The sequence below is a fragment of the Zingiber officinale genome, chromosome 1B (genome assembly GCF_018446385.1).
Source record: "Zingiber officinale cultivar Zhangliang chromosome 1B, Zo_v1.1, whole genome shotgun sequence".
Lineage (NCBI taxonomy): Eukaryota > Viridiplantae > Streptophyta > Magnoliopsida > Zingiberales > Zingiberaceae > Zingiber > Zingiber officinale.
Genome location: NC_055986.1, coordinates 88,967,120 through 88,984,948, shown reverse-complemented (window position 1 = coordinate 88,984,948; position 17,829 = coordinate 88,967,120). Strand labels below are relative to the sequence as shown.

Sequence of the window (17,829 nt, the reverse complement as noted above, 5' to 3'; positions counted from 1 at the left end):
AAAAAGTGAAAAACCATAAAGTACTATTCACCCCTTCCTCCCTCTAGCACTTTCTCCGATCCTACAGAATTATCCCAAATCTCATAAAATCCTAAAACAAAGACTAGTTTTGTTAAAAACATTACAAATAGTACTTTGACACTAGACATCCATAAACTTCACTCATAACCCTGAAAGTTTAATGAAAACAATGACAAACTTAAACACATAACTCCAAAAGGAGCACAAAATTTCTAATTTTCAAAACTCCCGGTCTAACACTAGAACCCTCACTATAACAAATATGATTTTTCGTAGTACGCAATTATGCTATCCACAGCGTGTATCGCATGTTTGCACAACTACAAGTTGTTAAAAGTCATAAGACATCGATAGCATACATCGCGCACTGCAATTAAGAGCATTCGCAGCTTGTACTACGTTATGGTTAAGAGCATTAGCATTGCAACATTTTTCTTTAACCTAGAAAAAGTTTTAAGCTATCATAAAGAACTAGGAAGTTACACGCACATGAATTACAAAGGAAATGACTAAAAGAAAATACTTACAATGCAAAAACCTTGCACAAAATACTTATAGAACCTTGAACACAAAACAAACTTACACACTTGCTATCTTTCTTCTATATTTATCAGCTAACCGGTAAGGGGTATTGAGAAAGGTGTTAACGAGATTATAATCGGAGGAAGATGCTACTTCTTCCATGTCATCTATAGAGATAAGGGAATAGATATAAGAAGAATCTTAGACATCAAATTGAACTTTTACTAAGTCTAAATTAGTACAAAAGACTAATTTGGCTTCTCAAGTATACAAGTTTTTCCTATTTGAACATGCAGAAGATAAATGTCTAGGTTTATTATAAGCAAAAAAAGTTATAGTATTAACATGTCTTTTTTGTTTAAATTCTCTAACATGTTTATCTTTATTTAGATAGGTTTCTTTGACGGGATCTTTCATAAGTAATAAGTTGTTTTGGGCTCGACTTTAGCTCTTGGTTGAATAACAGGTCTTTTTCTTCTTCTTTCATATTGAGTTTATTCTATATTATTGGGAGTACATATTTGGCTATAGAAAATATATTGTTGGTTCTTAAGTTGTTTCTATATTTAGAAATAATTACATTTTTGCTTAAGTATAGAAATAATATGTTGTACTCGCACCACAATATTAGATATATGTGTGTGTGTGAATTTGTTACACTGCGGACCTTCCACTACGGACTTGTCAGGACCTGACTCGAGGCGTCTCCAATGTATTAGAGGTGCCTTCGTCATTTTTTTTTTTTTTTTAAATTATGGTGTTAAGGCACCTGGACTTCATCCAAGCGCCTCAATTCAATACCGTATATATTTTTTTATTTATTTTTTTTAGCTCCAGGGTTATGCCAATTAAATTTTATCTTTAGAGTTTAAGGGTTGGGTTATAATTTTCAAGATAAAATAAATTAAAATAAAAAAATTTACGTGGTCATGGGGTATATATTTAGGATGCCTAATAATATTTTTATTTTTTTAGCTATGAGATTAAGCCAATTAGATTCTACCTCTAAGATTTAGCGGTTGAGTTATAGTGTTTAAACTATATATATATATATAAAAGTATTCACTTGGTATAATATATATATTTAAGGTTTCAAAATTTAGAAAAGATTACAAAATTAAAAAAAATAAATTGAGGCCCCTAGATTTGATTCAAGAGCTTCAATGCTGCTAAAAAAAAAATTGCCCAAGGTACCTTTAATGCATAGAGGCACCTAGGGCATGAACGAATCCGTAGGAAACGGTCTACAGTATATCAATTATTTCTCTCTCTCTCTCTCTCACTCCGCATATATATATATATATATATATATATATATATATATATATATATATATATAAGAGTTTAATATGGTACTCGATCTCGTACTTGACTAGATATGCGGAGTGTCCGAATATTTGTGAGAATTACGGACGGGAGTCGTGAACGGAAATCAAATCATTTAGACTATAGGAAATGATTAAAAAAAAAAAAAGAGGTGCCTATGAGTTGCCACTTTTAGTAGACTCGAGGACATGAAGTTCTTGTGGAGTTTGAAGGACTCTAGAGTAGGGAACATTGAGTGAAGAACTCAATGACATAAAAACGTTATTCGATTGGTACAGAGCAACTTCCTAGAGCTTGGTGCGTTAGGTGCCCTATGAGTTGCCTAAGTTGAAGTATACGACGCGTTTAACAAAGTAGGGCAATGGTTACATTTAAATTATAATTGAAAGTTTTGTATTATTTAATAATTAAGATCTATGAATTATATAATATTTAGCTCATATGTTTGTTTATTCGTCTTGGCAAGGCAACGAGGGCATTGACATGCCGATAAATAAAATATTTTAGTTCAAAGAACTTAAAATGCAAGATTAAGGACCAAGCTAATTAATCAAAATAAATTACGTGCATTTATTAATAATTATACACCAAATAAATCACCATCTTTTTAATAAAATGAAAGAATCATGGGTAAAATATGCTCTATAAAATTTGAGGTAAATTGCATAAAGGCAAAATATTGAATTACAATAATTTGAATTTAAGTATTTATAAAATAACTAAAAAAATAAAATTTTAGAAAACATCTAAAATATAGGAAAAAAAATTCTTAATATTTAAACTGACATTTTTTTATTTTTTTAAAACTACTAAAAATAATATAATCGAGGTGGAGGGCAATTTAGAAAATACAGGATGATCGAGGGTTGTTTTACCGAACAAGAAAAACAAGGGAAGAAGCTGGAACTCCCCAGGGCAACCAGTGTCCCCGGATAAGAATGGCGGCAAGGGATCCTCTGTCAATCCCTCCCTTTGGATATGCGTACTCTCTCGCATGACCCAGGTACGATCCAAGGATAGAGGTCTCCATGTCGATCTAAGTCTGGTGAGCAGTAGATCCCTCTTGCTTCTCTTCTTCACCCTGATTTGTTCTTTCCTTATTGAGGTGAACCGCATCCGTGTTTTATCTCAATTGTTCCAAGGTTACTTTTTTAGCCTGTGATAATACATTTTTACCTGTTCCCTTTGCTAGAACCATTACTATTACAGATGAAGGATACTAATAATACAAATGGGGAATGTATAGATGATAGTTATATCACGATTCCTAATTCTTTGAGGTCAATGGGGAACGAATAATGTCCTATCCTTTAACAACCTTCTCATTGAGTTTGTGTTTTCTTCTTAACACAGATTTGTCTTGTTCTGTCTTAACATTGATTATTCTGTTTATAATTGTTATTTTTAAGTAAATTATCCCTTATTATTTATATTGTTATGTCATATTTATAACCTTATGTCATTGAGTTCAGGTTTGGGAATCATCTCATATGTATGAGTTTGTGCCGGTGGTATGATTGATACCAGATTACCAGCTTTCTAATGTTACAAGTACTTTGCCGAAATTGCAAATTCTTTTTGAAAAAAAAAATGTTCTTGCTCTGTAAGACTGTAGTTTTTGATCATTTACGAAGTGGTATATTAAGATAGATTACTTCTCCAGAAGACTTCTCTGATATACTGGTGGAATTTGTTTGTCGTTTGTGTACACATTGGAATCTTATATATTTTGAAGAAGGGTAACTGTAGCTAATTGCTTAGAGTGGGAAATTTTTTTGTATTGCCCCAGTTTCTAATGATATGTTTTATGACGGAGAGAGTGATGATGAAGCTTCCCCTTTAATCTTATAATATGGGAGAAATTTTACCATATGAAACATGGTTTTCTTCTTGCTCTATGATCCCTGATGAACATCACTGTTATGTGGTTTTCATTTTGGATGTCAATCAGTGCCTTCGATTGGTAGCCTGTACAGATTGTCTGCAAAGGCTTTTTTTATGGATTCTATACTCAGGTTTCTAGTTGTCCTTGCTCAATCTGAGGTGAAGCAATGTGCCAAAGATGATGTCTCTGGAGCTCATGGTTGTGTGTTTGGATTAATTTGTGTTTACACAGGTGTAAAAACATCCATATGAATTATCTGCACCCCTAATAAAATGGCATATACTTAAGCCATGGTATGAGTTAGTTAATCTTTGCATCCTTCTTATTCAAACAAAATCATCACCAAATAAATAACAAAGAGGCATAAAAGGACCTAAACTGGGAAGGAAAGAGTAATACATTTAAGTCAATCAAGCGTAGCCTCAATATTGGTTAAATTTGTTGATCATGAGTATAAATTTGGTGGAACTCAATTAGTTCTGATTGCTGCAAACTAATTCCATATCCATACATCGAACCTTTAGTTGGACCATGTCAGTTATTATATATAACTAATTCTTCTTAGATAGATCATGTCAATGACTTATCATGTATACTTGATTCCTCCTAACAAAAGCATTAATATCATGTCTCACCTTTGTGGTTCTTTATTTGAAAGACAAGCATCAAATAATTGACTCTTCCTGCAGCTTCTTATGATAATTAAAGGGCTCTTCAGGAGGTACGAGAGATGGAATCCTGTACACCCCACTATTGGCACATTTTGGGGAATGGGCATAGGTGTGGGATGTGGCGTGGGATGGGGTCCTGGTTTTGGTCCTGAGGTCATTGGATATGTCGGGGCAGGCTGTGGTGTAGGATTCAGCGTGGGCATTACTCTGGCTGGTATCGGTGTTGGCCTTCCCCGCAATGACCTTTTTCAAATCCTATACAATGGTATGTCTCTATCCTTGTCTTGTTTTCCTAAGTGTAACTAACCCCTTATCATTTTATATCTTTACAGTCCATCAATCTTTTGGTTATGAAGTGAATAACCCCCACCACAGAACTAACCTATACCCATTTTGTGCATCTTTTTTATGCTAGTATGTTCAGTGTTGTAATCTCTCACTTTGGATATGTAAGAATGGTAATAGTCGATAGGTCATGGTAGCCTTTGGTAATAATATTTTCTCTACTAGTAAATGATCTTGGAATCGATACATTAACCAAACATAGAATAGCAATTTGTTCTCAAGGCCTCCCTAGTAACTTAACAATCAGTGTAGAACAGGAACAATATCTGAGATGTCGATTCCACATTATGTTTTATAACTGCTGCAGTAATCTTTTATCCAATTGGAACTTGTTTAATTCATGGTATAAGTTACGAAAGATAAGAATGGATACTTGACATGGACTAGAAATGTATGATGAGGAATGTTTTCAGCTACTACAACAAAGGCTGCTCCTTTCGACATGGCAAAGTCTTCCACATTTATCGTCATGAAGGGCGTCGCAGAGGATAGTTTGAACTTTGTTGCACCTCATATATCTTTTTTGAGGAAAGAAACTAGCCGGAGGCTCTCGAAGCTCAAGTCAAATATTCATGTACAGGGAACTGAGTTAAACAGACTTAACACTGTAGTATCAAAGAAGATTCAGTCTACTTTAGAGTGTTTAGAAGCCTTCAAACAGAATGTCTGGCAGCCTCCAAAGGATCGATAAGCAGATTGCAAGTGTTCAATCTTTGGATGTGTGTGCTTCATCTTTGGTATACAAGGCTAATTTGTATGAAAATTTTTAAGTGTAGAGGCAGCAAAATTCAAGATGGAGCTACATGTTCCATCAATTTCTCTTTTTAATTTGCAGATATTTAGACCTACAAAATTCTGAAGTCTTTAATAAATTAAGCACAGAAACATCTATTATTTTTTTTTAGTTTAGATTGATGCAATTCAGCTGTTTTTTAAGCATGTGTTATGCATGTTCATTGTTTCCTATTTCAAGTTTTTTTTTTTAATTCTATTAAACAATTTTCTTAAAATTAAGTTTTAGTATGAATTTTTTTGTGCACTTCAAATTGTCATTTACATATAGATTGTATAGTTTTTTTTTTATCTTTTTCCTCTAATGATTATTCAAATTAATTAAATTAACTTTTAGTAGATTAGTTAATGCTTTTTATTCTTCTTCTATGTTTTATATGTTCATTCCTGGTCTCCTGGATTCAACTCTTGATTGTTAAAAATTATCATAAAAATTAGTTTACGGATTTAAAGATTACACTAAACAGTGAGTGCAGAATTTAACTAATATATAAATATATATATATATTTTTAATAGATTTATTTTTTTTAAAAATAAAATTTTGAAGTAAATAGTTAATTAATTAATTTAAAGAATATGTAATTTAGTTCAATATTAAATTTTTATTTTTTTAATAATGCAGGTGTCCATTCTTACCTCCTATCTAGAAGGCGATGAGTCTAGAGTCTCATCTTATATAAGTTTTCCGTTGATCTGCACGGTGAATCATAAAAATAATATAATAAGTTATTAACAGTGGACTCTGCCTCTTCGTTATCCTTATAAGACCGTCTAACACTGAATAACGGGCTTTTTCTATCAATGAGTACTTAAGCCTCCGACCATGCAACTTAAATTTTTTCATTAAATTCAACACCAGCACATATTCTAAACGAGCATTGAATCATGACACCCCTTTAGAGCATCTCCAATACAAATTTTATCAAAGATTTGTAAATTTAAAAAATCTCATTAAAAAAGTTTTTATAATTACGTAGGTGAGATTGAGATTTTTAATTGAATTTTCAAATTTATTTTTTTTTTCTTTTGAAGATGGAGCTAATAATTAATGTATATGATTGATCATTTTTAAATAATTTAAAAGTAAATTATTTGATGAGCTAATTATAATATTTCAATTTATAAATAATTAGTAATAATTAAAATTATATTTTTTTTCTTTTAAAAATAAATATATTTGAGATAAGTTAAAAAAAATATATAAAAATGACTATAATTAAATTAAATTTATAAAATAATTAAATATTAAATAAAATGATAAACTATATTAAATTAAAATTTATAAATTAATTAATTTATTAATTGTTAATTATAAATAAATTAAATTAAAGATTATAATTAATTAAAATGTCAAATGAAAATTATATAAAGATATTAAATGAAAAAATTGTATGTAATTTTTTTTTTTAATTGTGGAGAGAATAGTAAATTTTTATTGAAATTGATGTAATATGCATGGAGTCATGTAACTACATGTGGAGAGAATTATAAAAAAAAAATCTCACTCAAAGTTTTAACGATTGAGAATATTTCAATGAATTTTTATAATATTGATGTGACATGTTAGAATTTTAAAAAAAATCATTCAAAATTTTAACGATCGGAGATGTCTACGTATTAACCGTTGCATCATACCGGTAAGGATAACTAAATTCATATTTAAAAAATATTACATCAAATAATATTAAATATGGACCATCGATTTAGTGGTATGAAAATTCGAGAAATGCTAATGGTGAGTGATCTCGAAGCTAGCATCCCGCAGTTGAAAGAAAAATTCCGTACTTGGAAATCTAATGGCGGATGCAAGGGTAGAGTTGCAAAAACGTCGGATGACGGGCAAGCACGATTAAAAGATGTGAGGGCAGAATTGTAAAAGTGAACTGCTGAAATGAGAGGGAGTAAACGATCAACGCCGACGCGTGACACGCGAGGGCATCTCGAACTAGGGTTTTACTGCCCCAAGAATCGTTGTGGAATCGCAAGCTTTGGGCTTTAAATTTCTTGCTCCAAATCGATGGAGGCGGTGATAGTTGATGCTGGATCCAAGCTGCTCAAGATTGGCTTCGCTTCACCCGATCAAGATCCCGCCTTGGTTAGCATTTTGACGATTCTATTTGTTTTTCCGTTTTCTTCTTCATATGATCGCTTTGATTCAATTTTAGCTGACTTTGGTGGTATTTATCCGGGTGGGTTTGTTGGTTTACTATATCCTCATCCTTGGATTTCTTTTGGAGCATGATGTAGATAATGCCGACCAAGATGAAGCGCGTGCTGGAGGATGGAGATGGTGGTGGCGATGTATCGATGGTTGAGGAGGTGACGGCGGATCCTGTGGTCAGGGGTTTTATCAGAGACTGGGATGCCATGGAAGACTTGCTTCGGCATGTTCTTTACATTGACCTTGGTTGGGAGGTTGGAGATGAAGGGCAGATTCTGTTCGCCGAGCCGCTCTTCACCCCGAAGGTTTGTGAATGCAACCACTGTGTGCGGTTTTCAAGGAAAGTATGTTTCCTGATTATTCACCATCTATTCTTGATTAATTGACAGATTGGAGCAGTACACAAGTTTATTGAATTGTATTCAGTGTACATTTTGAGTTCACACCAGTATCTGTTCAAGATGGAGACTTTGAACCATGCTATATGCAATTTAGAAATTTGATGTTTTCTACACAGAAACTTTATAATAGTGTTTTTTTATGTTTTTGCATGTACTTCTGCTTCTAATGTTAAGGTTATGTGTTATGCAATGGAAACTGATACAATATTGACAAAACTTAATACTCTCCATCATATGTGCATACTTGTCTGATTATAGATAATGATATAATAGGAGATAGAGTTCAATGGCGTAAAATGATCTACATAGCTGACTCCACCTAGTGGGATAAAGCTTGGTTGTTATTGTTGTTGTTGTATTAGTTTCCTTCTTGATATATTGGGAAAATGTTTATGCTGGTATATTGTCTTCATTTCTTCATGTTTGTTTACATATTATGTATGTTTAATATCGTCCATTGAGAAAATGAGCTAATATTCTCTAGTTTTAGTATAGTGTTTTGAATCCAAGTTGGCCACACCTGGAACTTACATAATGAACTAACTGTTTTTTATTTAATTTTATTTATTGCTCATGTACATATTGGCATGCTTTTGCAGGCTATTAGAGAACAACTAGTGCAACTAATGTTTGAAACGTTCAATGTTTCAGGCTTTTATGCCTCTGAACAAGTGGTATTATCACTTTATGCTGTTGGACGCATCTCTGGATGCACTGTTGATATTGGCCATGGGAAAATAGTTTTCAATTAGTGTGAACTAGTTGCTAGTGCCTGATTATTGTTATACATAGTTGCAAGGACTACATTTTCATTGGTTTATAGATTAGTTTTTTAAAATTTTTGGCTATCAACAAGTCCATTCTTATGCAAAAAGACAACTTAAGCTTGTTTTCCTTGCTCACCCTAAACTATTTACCACTATAAGTGATGTAACTATGCAACAAATCGGTGCTGCCACAATGGCAGTTAGATGGGGATAATTGACCTTTTTTCTCATCTTTTTGTAGCTTGTTTTTGAATTTATTCTGATTCAAGGAAGCTATTACGACATGTCTAGTCTCCCAAATTTGGCTGATAAATTTTGAGGAGTCTATGCTGTCTGTTCGTACATTTTATTGGCTAACCTTTCCTTGAGTATTGTAAAGGTTTTTTTTTTTCAATTTCCATAATGGTTCAGAATTCAGATCCTTAGTTTCTACTAATGTACTCTCATATTTCTGGTCACATTTCCATAATTCACCATTCTGAAAGTCTCCTAAGTCATCTGCAAAGTGCAAATTCATGTCTGAATTCACACACACACACACACATATATATATAGGAATTTAAATATGATTTTAAGATTGAAATCATTCCTCTGAATCTCAAACTGAACTAATTATTATGCATATTGAGAAAGTGAGACCCTCTTAGGTGCCTGCCATGGACTTGTGGAGCAATCTGAATTCATTCTGAGATAATTCAATATTTCTTTGTTTTGTTTTTAATGTTTGTAATGGTATCTACACTTTGTTTCTATGATTCTCAACTATCTGTCAACTGTGTTGTTAATATGAACATTCAATCTCAACAGACATTGCACTAGTTTGCGAAGGTGCTGTCCAGCACATAGCATCAAAAAGATTTCAGATTGGTGGAATTGATTTGACTAATTTACTAGCACAAAAACTTAAGAAATCTAATCCCTTAGTCAAGATTGACATTTCTGAGGTGGAGAAGCTGAAAGAGCAATATGCCTGTTGTGCAGAAGATCAAACTTCCTTTGAAGAAACAGAAACCAAATGCCCAACAGAGACTCACACCCTACCTGATGGACAGGTTTGTTGCTAGTTGATTTTCAGTCATAGAGATGATATGTCCATTTCTTAGCGCCTTTGCACTCTTTCCTAACCACTTCTGTAGACACTATGTTTCTCAACATCTTTCATATGATAGACTATAACTATTGGACGAGAGGGCTATATTGTTGGAGAAGCTCTATTTGAACCATCTACCTTGGGTATAGAAGAGTATGGGATAGTTGAGCAGTTGGTTCACAGCATATCAAGTGTTTCTTCTGAGAACCTTCGTCAATTGCTTGAAAATACAATGCTTTGTGGTGGTACAACATCTATGACTGGTATGCATTCCTGCTCTTTGGATGTTCTGTTCTCATTATTCCAGAATACTTTTAACCTTAAGTAGAATGGTACCTTATGAGCCAACGCATCTCCATTCTCACATTATTGCAAGAATCATTTATTTCTGCAAAATCAAGTTGATTTTTAATTCTGGTAGTTTCACCTGTTCAATTGCTGTCTCCAGGTTGGTGCTCATTCTAGTCTCTGTAAGAATCGATGATAAATTAATATGTTGCTTAATGTTTTAGTCCTTTATTTCTTAATTTGGATTTTCTATCTTGTTTTTCAATATATTCACTGTTGTTCCATATTAAAACTGCCTTTGAATTTTAAATTTTCAGCAATTTCCTATGACGATCTTCTTACTAGTTATTTAACTTATTTCTGGTGTATGAATAAAACACCAGTATTCTTTTGAATAAATCGCTATAATATACGATTTCCCTTAATGGTGTTTCCGGATAGCATGGAATCATAACAATGAAGTGATGGTGGTAACAAAAAAAAGCCTTGATAGAAAATCAACAATGCCAGAACATAAACAGGATTTAAGAGCTATCACTTGGTAAAACCGAATAAGAGATGGGGGGAGATTGCTTGACTATGTGATGAAGAGACCCATGGTTGATGAAGAGGGTAATCTTGTAATTTCATTTTATTTCCATCTTTTCCCTTTCTCTTCTTTGGCACAAATAAAACTTTTCACCTTCTCTTTCTGCTTCCTTGTTTCCCTATCTTCCTTTCCCTTCAGATTCCATCTTTCAGAGCTTTCAATCCTCATTAATCATCATCATATTTTCTATCAAATTCCAGTTTCAAGATTTACCAAGCAGGAAGTTGATTGCACTAGTGATTTCTCCTCACTTTCAGCTATCAAAACTGCCATTTGGGTAAATGTTTCAGATTTGTAGGAGTTGAGCCTGATTGCCAACCTCAAAATCTGCTAATTTTACGCAAAGCTTTGCACTCTTTCACCGTTACTGCCACCATGGTAAGCTTGTATAGTCCTTACTAGACTCCTCATCATGGCCTTCGTGCCTCACAATCAACTACAATGGATGTTGCTGACCTCTGTTATGCCATGCTTGCCTCATGATCAACTTTGATAGACCTTTCTGGCGTCGTCTTCTGCTTATATATATCCGTTTAATTTCAGTTGATGAAATCAAATAGAATGATCATTTTCATTCTTGTGTTGGTTTCAATGGAGATGAAGACAAGAATAAATTTTCACAATGAAAGGAGTCTTAGTGTAATGGTAAAGTTGTTACCTTGTGACATAGTGGTTACGCCTTCGAGTCGCTCAGCCCCTTGCAATGCAGGAAAGGCTGCGTATAATAGATCTTTCTCCGGGATCCCACATTAGTCGGAGCTTTGTACACCCGTCTGTCCTTTTTTTTATAAAACATCACTTTAGTTAATAAATATTGCTTCATCTGACCTATTCAATAAGTAACATTGCATGGGTCATATGATCCCTCATCCAGCTTGCCTTATTTGTTTAGTCTGTTTTGCATGTTAGCCCGTTCATCCTTCCCCCCTGTTTGCCTAATCAACTTGCCTGATACACTAGGTATGCCTAGTCCTTTGACCCATCCAGGCTACTCAATTCATATGGCCTCTCTGACTCACTTGGTTTGCTTGGGTCTGTTAAGCCCATCCAGCTCACTTGATTTGCTACCCCTCTCACCCTTCAGTTCCTGCTGTCTATTTGGCTCGTTTAATTCACTCTGTTTGTTTGGCCCATTTAGTTTCTTTGGTTCGCTCAGCTCATTTAAAAAAACCCTATACACTTGGTTCATCAACTTGCACAAACATATAGGGAATGGAATAACTGTTCTTGCTATGTACCTGAAGGCCTCGTGTAAGCCTCAATGATCGATATATTGCTGTGAGGATCTTAGCCACGGATTTGCCATTTCTAGGTTTTGAAGAACGGTTTCAGAAAGAAGCAAATTTGTGCTCCTCGTCCATCCGCCCATCTCTCATAAAGGTATCTGCTGACAATCTGCACTTCCCATTTTGATATTCCATCATCTGGACACTCCACTAACCATTTCTTTGTTCCTTCAGCCCCCAGAATACATGCCAGAGAATTTATCAAAGAACTCAGCCTGGATGGGCGGTGCCATATTGGCTAAAGTTGTTTTCCCACAGAATCAGCACGTAACCAGGGGAGATTACGATGAGACGGGACCAACAATCATTCATAAAAAATGCTTCTAGGCCTGGTTGAACTCACTCTGGGTGAGCGTCATTGTTGCCGCATCATCGGCTAAAGTTCCTTAGAAACAGCAAATCACGGAGGGAGATTACAATGACCACCCACAACTGATCATAAAAAATTGCTTCTAACCTGGCTCATCTATTAATTTAGATAATTTATGTTTGTAACTCTATTTTACTATTGGCAACGACGAGGAATGTACTGTAGAATTAGAGTCTATCTATCATTGAACTATTGTGGAACGAACTGTTTGTCATTTCCCTTTTTTTTCTTCGTTTGGACAAGATATAAATCTGTACAATCCTAAGTACAAAGTCAACTTATTTGCATGCAAAAAATACAATATCCTCTAAATATGCACAAGAATAAATGAATGATTAGTGTAAAAACTTGAGAATGGAACTCAATGACTCGAGTCCTTGCCATATCTGATGTGAAAGCCAACCAAAGAAAATTGGTATTTCGAAGAGGAGACGATTTTGATGGTGCAGACTGAGAGATCCTCTTTATCAAATTGCACTGCATTACAAATTGGCAGTACCAATCAGTGAAACATAAGCGATCAAAGAATGTGGCATCACCAAATGTAGTTGTGGTACAAAAGGAATTTACATCCAACAAACTTAAAGTTATTTTTAAACTTTTTAAAGATCAACATTAAAAAATTATCTATACATTATGGCATTATTTATATAGATTTTTTAAGTATATAAAATACGATAATATCATTTTAACTAATTTCATTAAAAAGTAAATAAAAAACTGAAAATTTGAGCTCGGATAATATCATTTTAACTAATTTCATTAAAAAGTTAAAAAAAAAAAAACTGAAAAATTTGAGCTCGGATGTCTTTGATCATCTGATGGTCAGATGGTTGTTGAAAGACCCTCTTTCACACTGTATCTCTTCATCGCTCAATATAAATCGCGCCAACAGCGAGGCTCGAACCGCTGAACCGCTGACTTACAAGTTCAGTAAGCACATCTATTCAGGCAAATACGCGTTAACCGCTTGACGGAAATTAAATTGTAATAAATTTATATAACTTGATACAAATACATCATACATGTGTTTATCCAACTTGAACGTCTTACAGTCTAAACTTTTATAATAATAAAATTATTCCCAAATAACATTTGATCAAAGTCGATTAAATCAACCTATCGTTGGGGGAAAAACATCAAAATAAGATTACAATCGAGCTCGATGCAGCCTTTTGATATGTCTTATTATTTATTTGAAATTTATAATAATTATTAATATTATATATTTTTAAAATTTTAATAAAAATGAAAATTTTAATAATTTAAATTTTCTAATGTTTTAACAAAATAAAAAATGTCAATTTTTTCTGTCAACATTATAATTAATCAAAGTTTATAATAATTTATTATTTTTAAATTTTTCTATAATTTTTCAATTTTATTTTAATAATTAAACTATAAAAACTTAATTTTAGTTCATGCTAAACACGATTAATTTTATTTCATATCTCGTTCACCTCTATTGTAGTAAAAGATGTAGTAGCTATTTTAGTGACACCTTTAGGATGACCCTATATACTTTATAAGAAAATAAATTATGAAAAATTTTACCTTTGGAATTGTAGGTATCTGGATGATAACCCTGTCCTTTCACACTGAATAAATTTTTTTGCCTAGGGCCTCAAGGAATCTTGAGACTACCCTGTAACCCTGATGATATGTTTCACTCATCTCTAAAAGAAACTTGATGAATTAGATAATACCAAATTTGAAGCAACTAATCCAATCTTATGGAAAATTTTCACATGCCCTCACTCACCTTTAAAAAAATGATTAACTAGGTAACATCGAACTTGGAGTGGCCGGTCCGATGCTATGAAAGTTTTTCACTGGCTATCTAGGTAAATTAAGGAAATATACATGGAGACTCATCCTAAGCACCAACATTTTCAGGTTCGCTACTTATTAAGGAAAAAAAATTCTAATAATACGCCACAACTGAGTCTCAAACTCTTGATACTTGATCTATCACTGGAAAGTCTAACCATGACACTCTGTCCCAGGAGATAACCCTCACTCACCTCTAAAAATACAGAATTGCCACATCAATAGCCCCTTAGAGTTGATCCTACGGGTATGGAAAGAGGTAAGTGTAAAAATTCAAACTAGTAAATGCATGAGCGAAGGTCTAGCAAAGGGTGATGAAATCTTCCATCAAGATTGGACCCCGGCCTCTACGGTCATTGTCACGCCCCGGAGGAGTCTCTGTCCGAAGAAATTTATGCAGCATCTCCCCTGTACGGCGGACAATCTGAAACTTTTCTACAAGCACTATACACCTCAGCCACATGCGGCTGGAATAATAACACAAATTAAAACAAACACCACGCAGTTTATAAAGATATTTAGCCTCTGGCTGTCACAACCACGCAGTTAATAATAGAAATCAATAACAATAGGACTCTGACTCGAAATCCACCCTATTCCACTACACTCGTAAAGCTCAAATCCAACGAACTCACCTCTTCTGCCGTCCAGGCAGGCACGTAGTAAAATGAAATCCAATATCATATCAAAAATCCATCAAAAGGTATCACTCCATACAATATTCATAGGAAAAATCCAAAGACAATACTAAACAAAGTCTGATATAGAAAAAGGTCAAATAAAAACAAATAACGAACTAGTAGAGAACTGGCTCTACATGCAGATGGGGGGCCAGCGACTGGAACTGCTCCGGACAGCATCAACCTGAAAATATCAATAATGGAGGCGGGGTGAGTCCAACAGTCAGCAGGTACAACTGATATGCATAATAAAACAAATAACAGACAACACTAATCATGCGTACAGTCTCCTGAATACGAGAAGGAATAAATGCAACTGAAACGAAATCAGGAGATAACTGTACTAACCGGAATCAAGGTACAAAGGTAACAGGTCGTCAGACCGAAGAAATCATAATCCTGTATGTATGTCAATCAAATGCATCCATACAAATGCAGCATATAAGTGCAGCAATCACAACAATAAAATGCAATAAATGCATATGGTGACCGTGCACTCGGACATCACTGCTCCTGACAGTGACTGAGTGGACGGAATGCTGTCGGAGTACTCCTATCCTCTGGCCCCAAATCATAAATGGGGGAGCTCAATGCTCTCATCTCCGGGTACACAATGACGGGGAGGAGAAATCTCTGCCGGCTACCACGCTGAGTCTCCTGACCAACGGAGCCAAACAGAGTCCACCGTCTGCCGGATACCACTCTGCTACACTAAATGCCAACGGAGCCAAACAGAGCGGAACTGACTGCCGGCTACCACGCTGAGTCACCTGACCAACGGAGCCAAACAGCAGAACCGCCACACACCTGCCTGATATACCACTAATCCATGGGTGGTGGTGGTGTGTGCAGTACATGTAACTGGCGATGGGCTTAACCATAGTGAAGCCGACAATCGCACAGCATGCAAACATGATGCATGATACTAAGCATGGCAATCTCATGAATAGCATAGCAAGATCCATACATAAATAAAAGGTGTACCGCAAGTCAATGTATCGGATGGAAGGTACACAAACAGATAGGGTATCATATAAACCCTAGGTCCTGAACATGATGTATCACATGGTTGGGTCACTACCGAAAGCATGTATGGTCAGATAAATAATAACATGCAATGCATAATAAATAAACAAACAACATGTAACAGATCATGTAGTGACCAACCGAATCAAATGGAAATACAATTCTTGCTATATGTTAGACACTTTATCATGCATATCAAAAGACATAAGTCAAAGTACCCGCCTCCGAAAATAGAAAGGTCCAATCTGACTCCGAGATACTCGTCTCGCGTCAAGGTCCTATATATTAAACATAAGGTCTAGTTTAGCTAATTCTATCATACAACAATTTGCCAAACTAAATTCTAATCCAATTAATCAATTAGGGTTAACTTCGTTACCCTTAACCCTTCTACCATTCAATTGATCAAGGTCTATACATATATATCCGGCCTAACATAATAAATTCGAATCCAATTTCATTTCCTAACCTTTAAATCTGTATACGCTACAACAAGATCAAATTCCTAAATTCCTAAAATCAATACCTCACCTGCTGGAAATTCACCTCGCTGCTCGGATCAAGAAAAGACCAACAATTCACCACTACCAGATTGAGATTCAACACTGGTTACCCCTGGTGAGCAAGAGACAAAAATGCTCAGTCACTCAACATCCATATAGAACACGAAATTAATCTAGTACCTACCAAACCTTACCAAAACCAAATTCGTAAGCTCCTTTCCAACGCTACTGTGGTGATGAACCAAAGCAACGAGCAACGGCGAGAGAAGACCAACTGGTGCTGTGATCAAGTGGACCCAAAGATCTAGGGCACGTGCGTTCGGCGGCTGCTGGGAGGGACTCGGGCTGCCGGCGATGGTGCTCGGTTCATGAGTCGGCGGTAGTCTGAGGGCTCTCGGTGGCTGGCGGTTAGGGCACAGGGAATTAGCCGGCGACGAGAGCTCGGGTGGCTAGCGACCGGCCGCGACGCTGTGGCGTCGGAAATGGGGCGTCGACGCTAGGGCACAGCGCACAGAAGAGGGGCTGGCTGCGCCACTGGGACCTCTACGGTGAGGGCACGGGGTGGCCGGTGGTGGCGTCGGGCTGAGGAGAGGGAGGCAGTGGGGTTTGCGGCGCCGGTTAGGGCAAGGATCGGGCGCAAGGGGGGAAGGAAGGCGCGGGCGTGGGTTTCGGCAGTGGAGAAAAACAAACGAAGAAATAATAAAAAGAAAAAGAAACGGAAAAAGGAATTGTAAATATAAACATTTCCTCGCTTAAATGGGAAATCTAAACAGGCTTTCCCAGACCCCGTTTTTATCCCCGTTAACTCGTCCGTACGAGCTCCGAAAAATTCCTGAAAAATTTCCAAAAATTCCGAAAAATTCCCTTATTAATATTCGCCTATTTTTCGATATTTTACATTCTCCCCCACTAAGTAAAAATTTGGTCCCCAAATTTCGTTATCTACCATCAGCAAGTACTAACAATAGACAGAAGTATAATTGCTGAACAGTAAATTATATCACATACCTCAAGTGAAAAGATGGGGATATCGAGTTCGGATCGTATCCTCGAGCTCCCAAGTATCCTCCTCATCCCAATGATGCTGCCATCCGACTTAACCAGCCGGATAGTCTTGTTCCGCAACTGACGCTCTTTCCGGTCGAGAATCCGTACCGAAATCTCCTCATAAGTGACGTCAGGCTGAATAGGAACTGAGACATCTGTCAGCACATGTGTCGGGTCCGGTACGTATCTCCTCAGCGTAGATACGTGGAATACGGCGTGAACGCCTGC

At 35.6% G+C, this 17,829-nt stretch overlaps 2 protein-coding genes across 2 annotated transcripts; both read left to right on the top strand.

Annotated features, from left to right (window-relative positions):
• The first annotated feature begins 2,809 nt into the window (after nucleotides 1–2,809).
• On the top strand, nucleotides 2,810–5,606 carry LOC121977133 (cadmium-induced protein AS8-like). The gene is made up of 3 exons (XM_042529716.1): nucleotides 2,810–2,914; nucleotides 4,444–4,690; nucleotides 5,184–5,606. Exons 1-3 carry the CDS (start codon nucleotides 2,864–2,866, stop codon nucleotides 5,459–5,461), a joined length of 576 nt encoding a protein of 191 aa, XP_042385650.1. The 5' UTR covers nucleotides 2,810–2,863; the 3' UTR covers nucleotides 5,462–5,606.
• Nucleotides 5,607–7,495: 1,889 nt separating this feature from the next.
• On the top strand, nucleotides 7,496–12,643 carry LOC121969400 (actin-related protein 7-like). Its single transcript, XM_042519498.1, has 7 exons — nucleotides 7,496–7,658; nucleotides 7,811–8,029; nucleotides 8,725–8,864; nucleotides 9,698–9,944; nucleotides 10,062–10,245; nucleotides 12,172–12,239; nucleotides 12,320–12,643. Exons 1-7 carry the CDS (start codon nucleotides 7,581–7,583, stop codon nucleotides 12,470–12,472), a joined length of 1,089 nt encoding a protein of 362 aa, XP_042375432.1. The 5' UTR covers nucleotides 7,496–7,580; the 3' UTR covers nucleotides 12,473–12,643.
• Nucleotides 12,644–17,829: the final 5,186 nt, after the last annotated feature.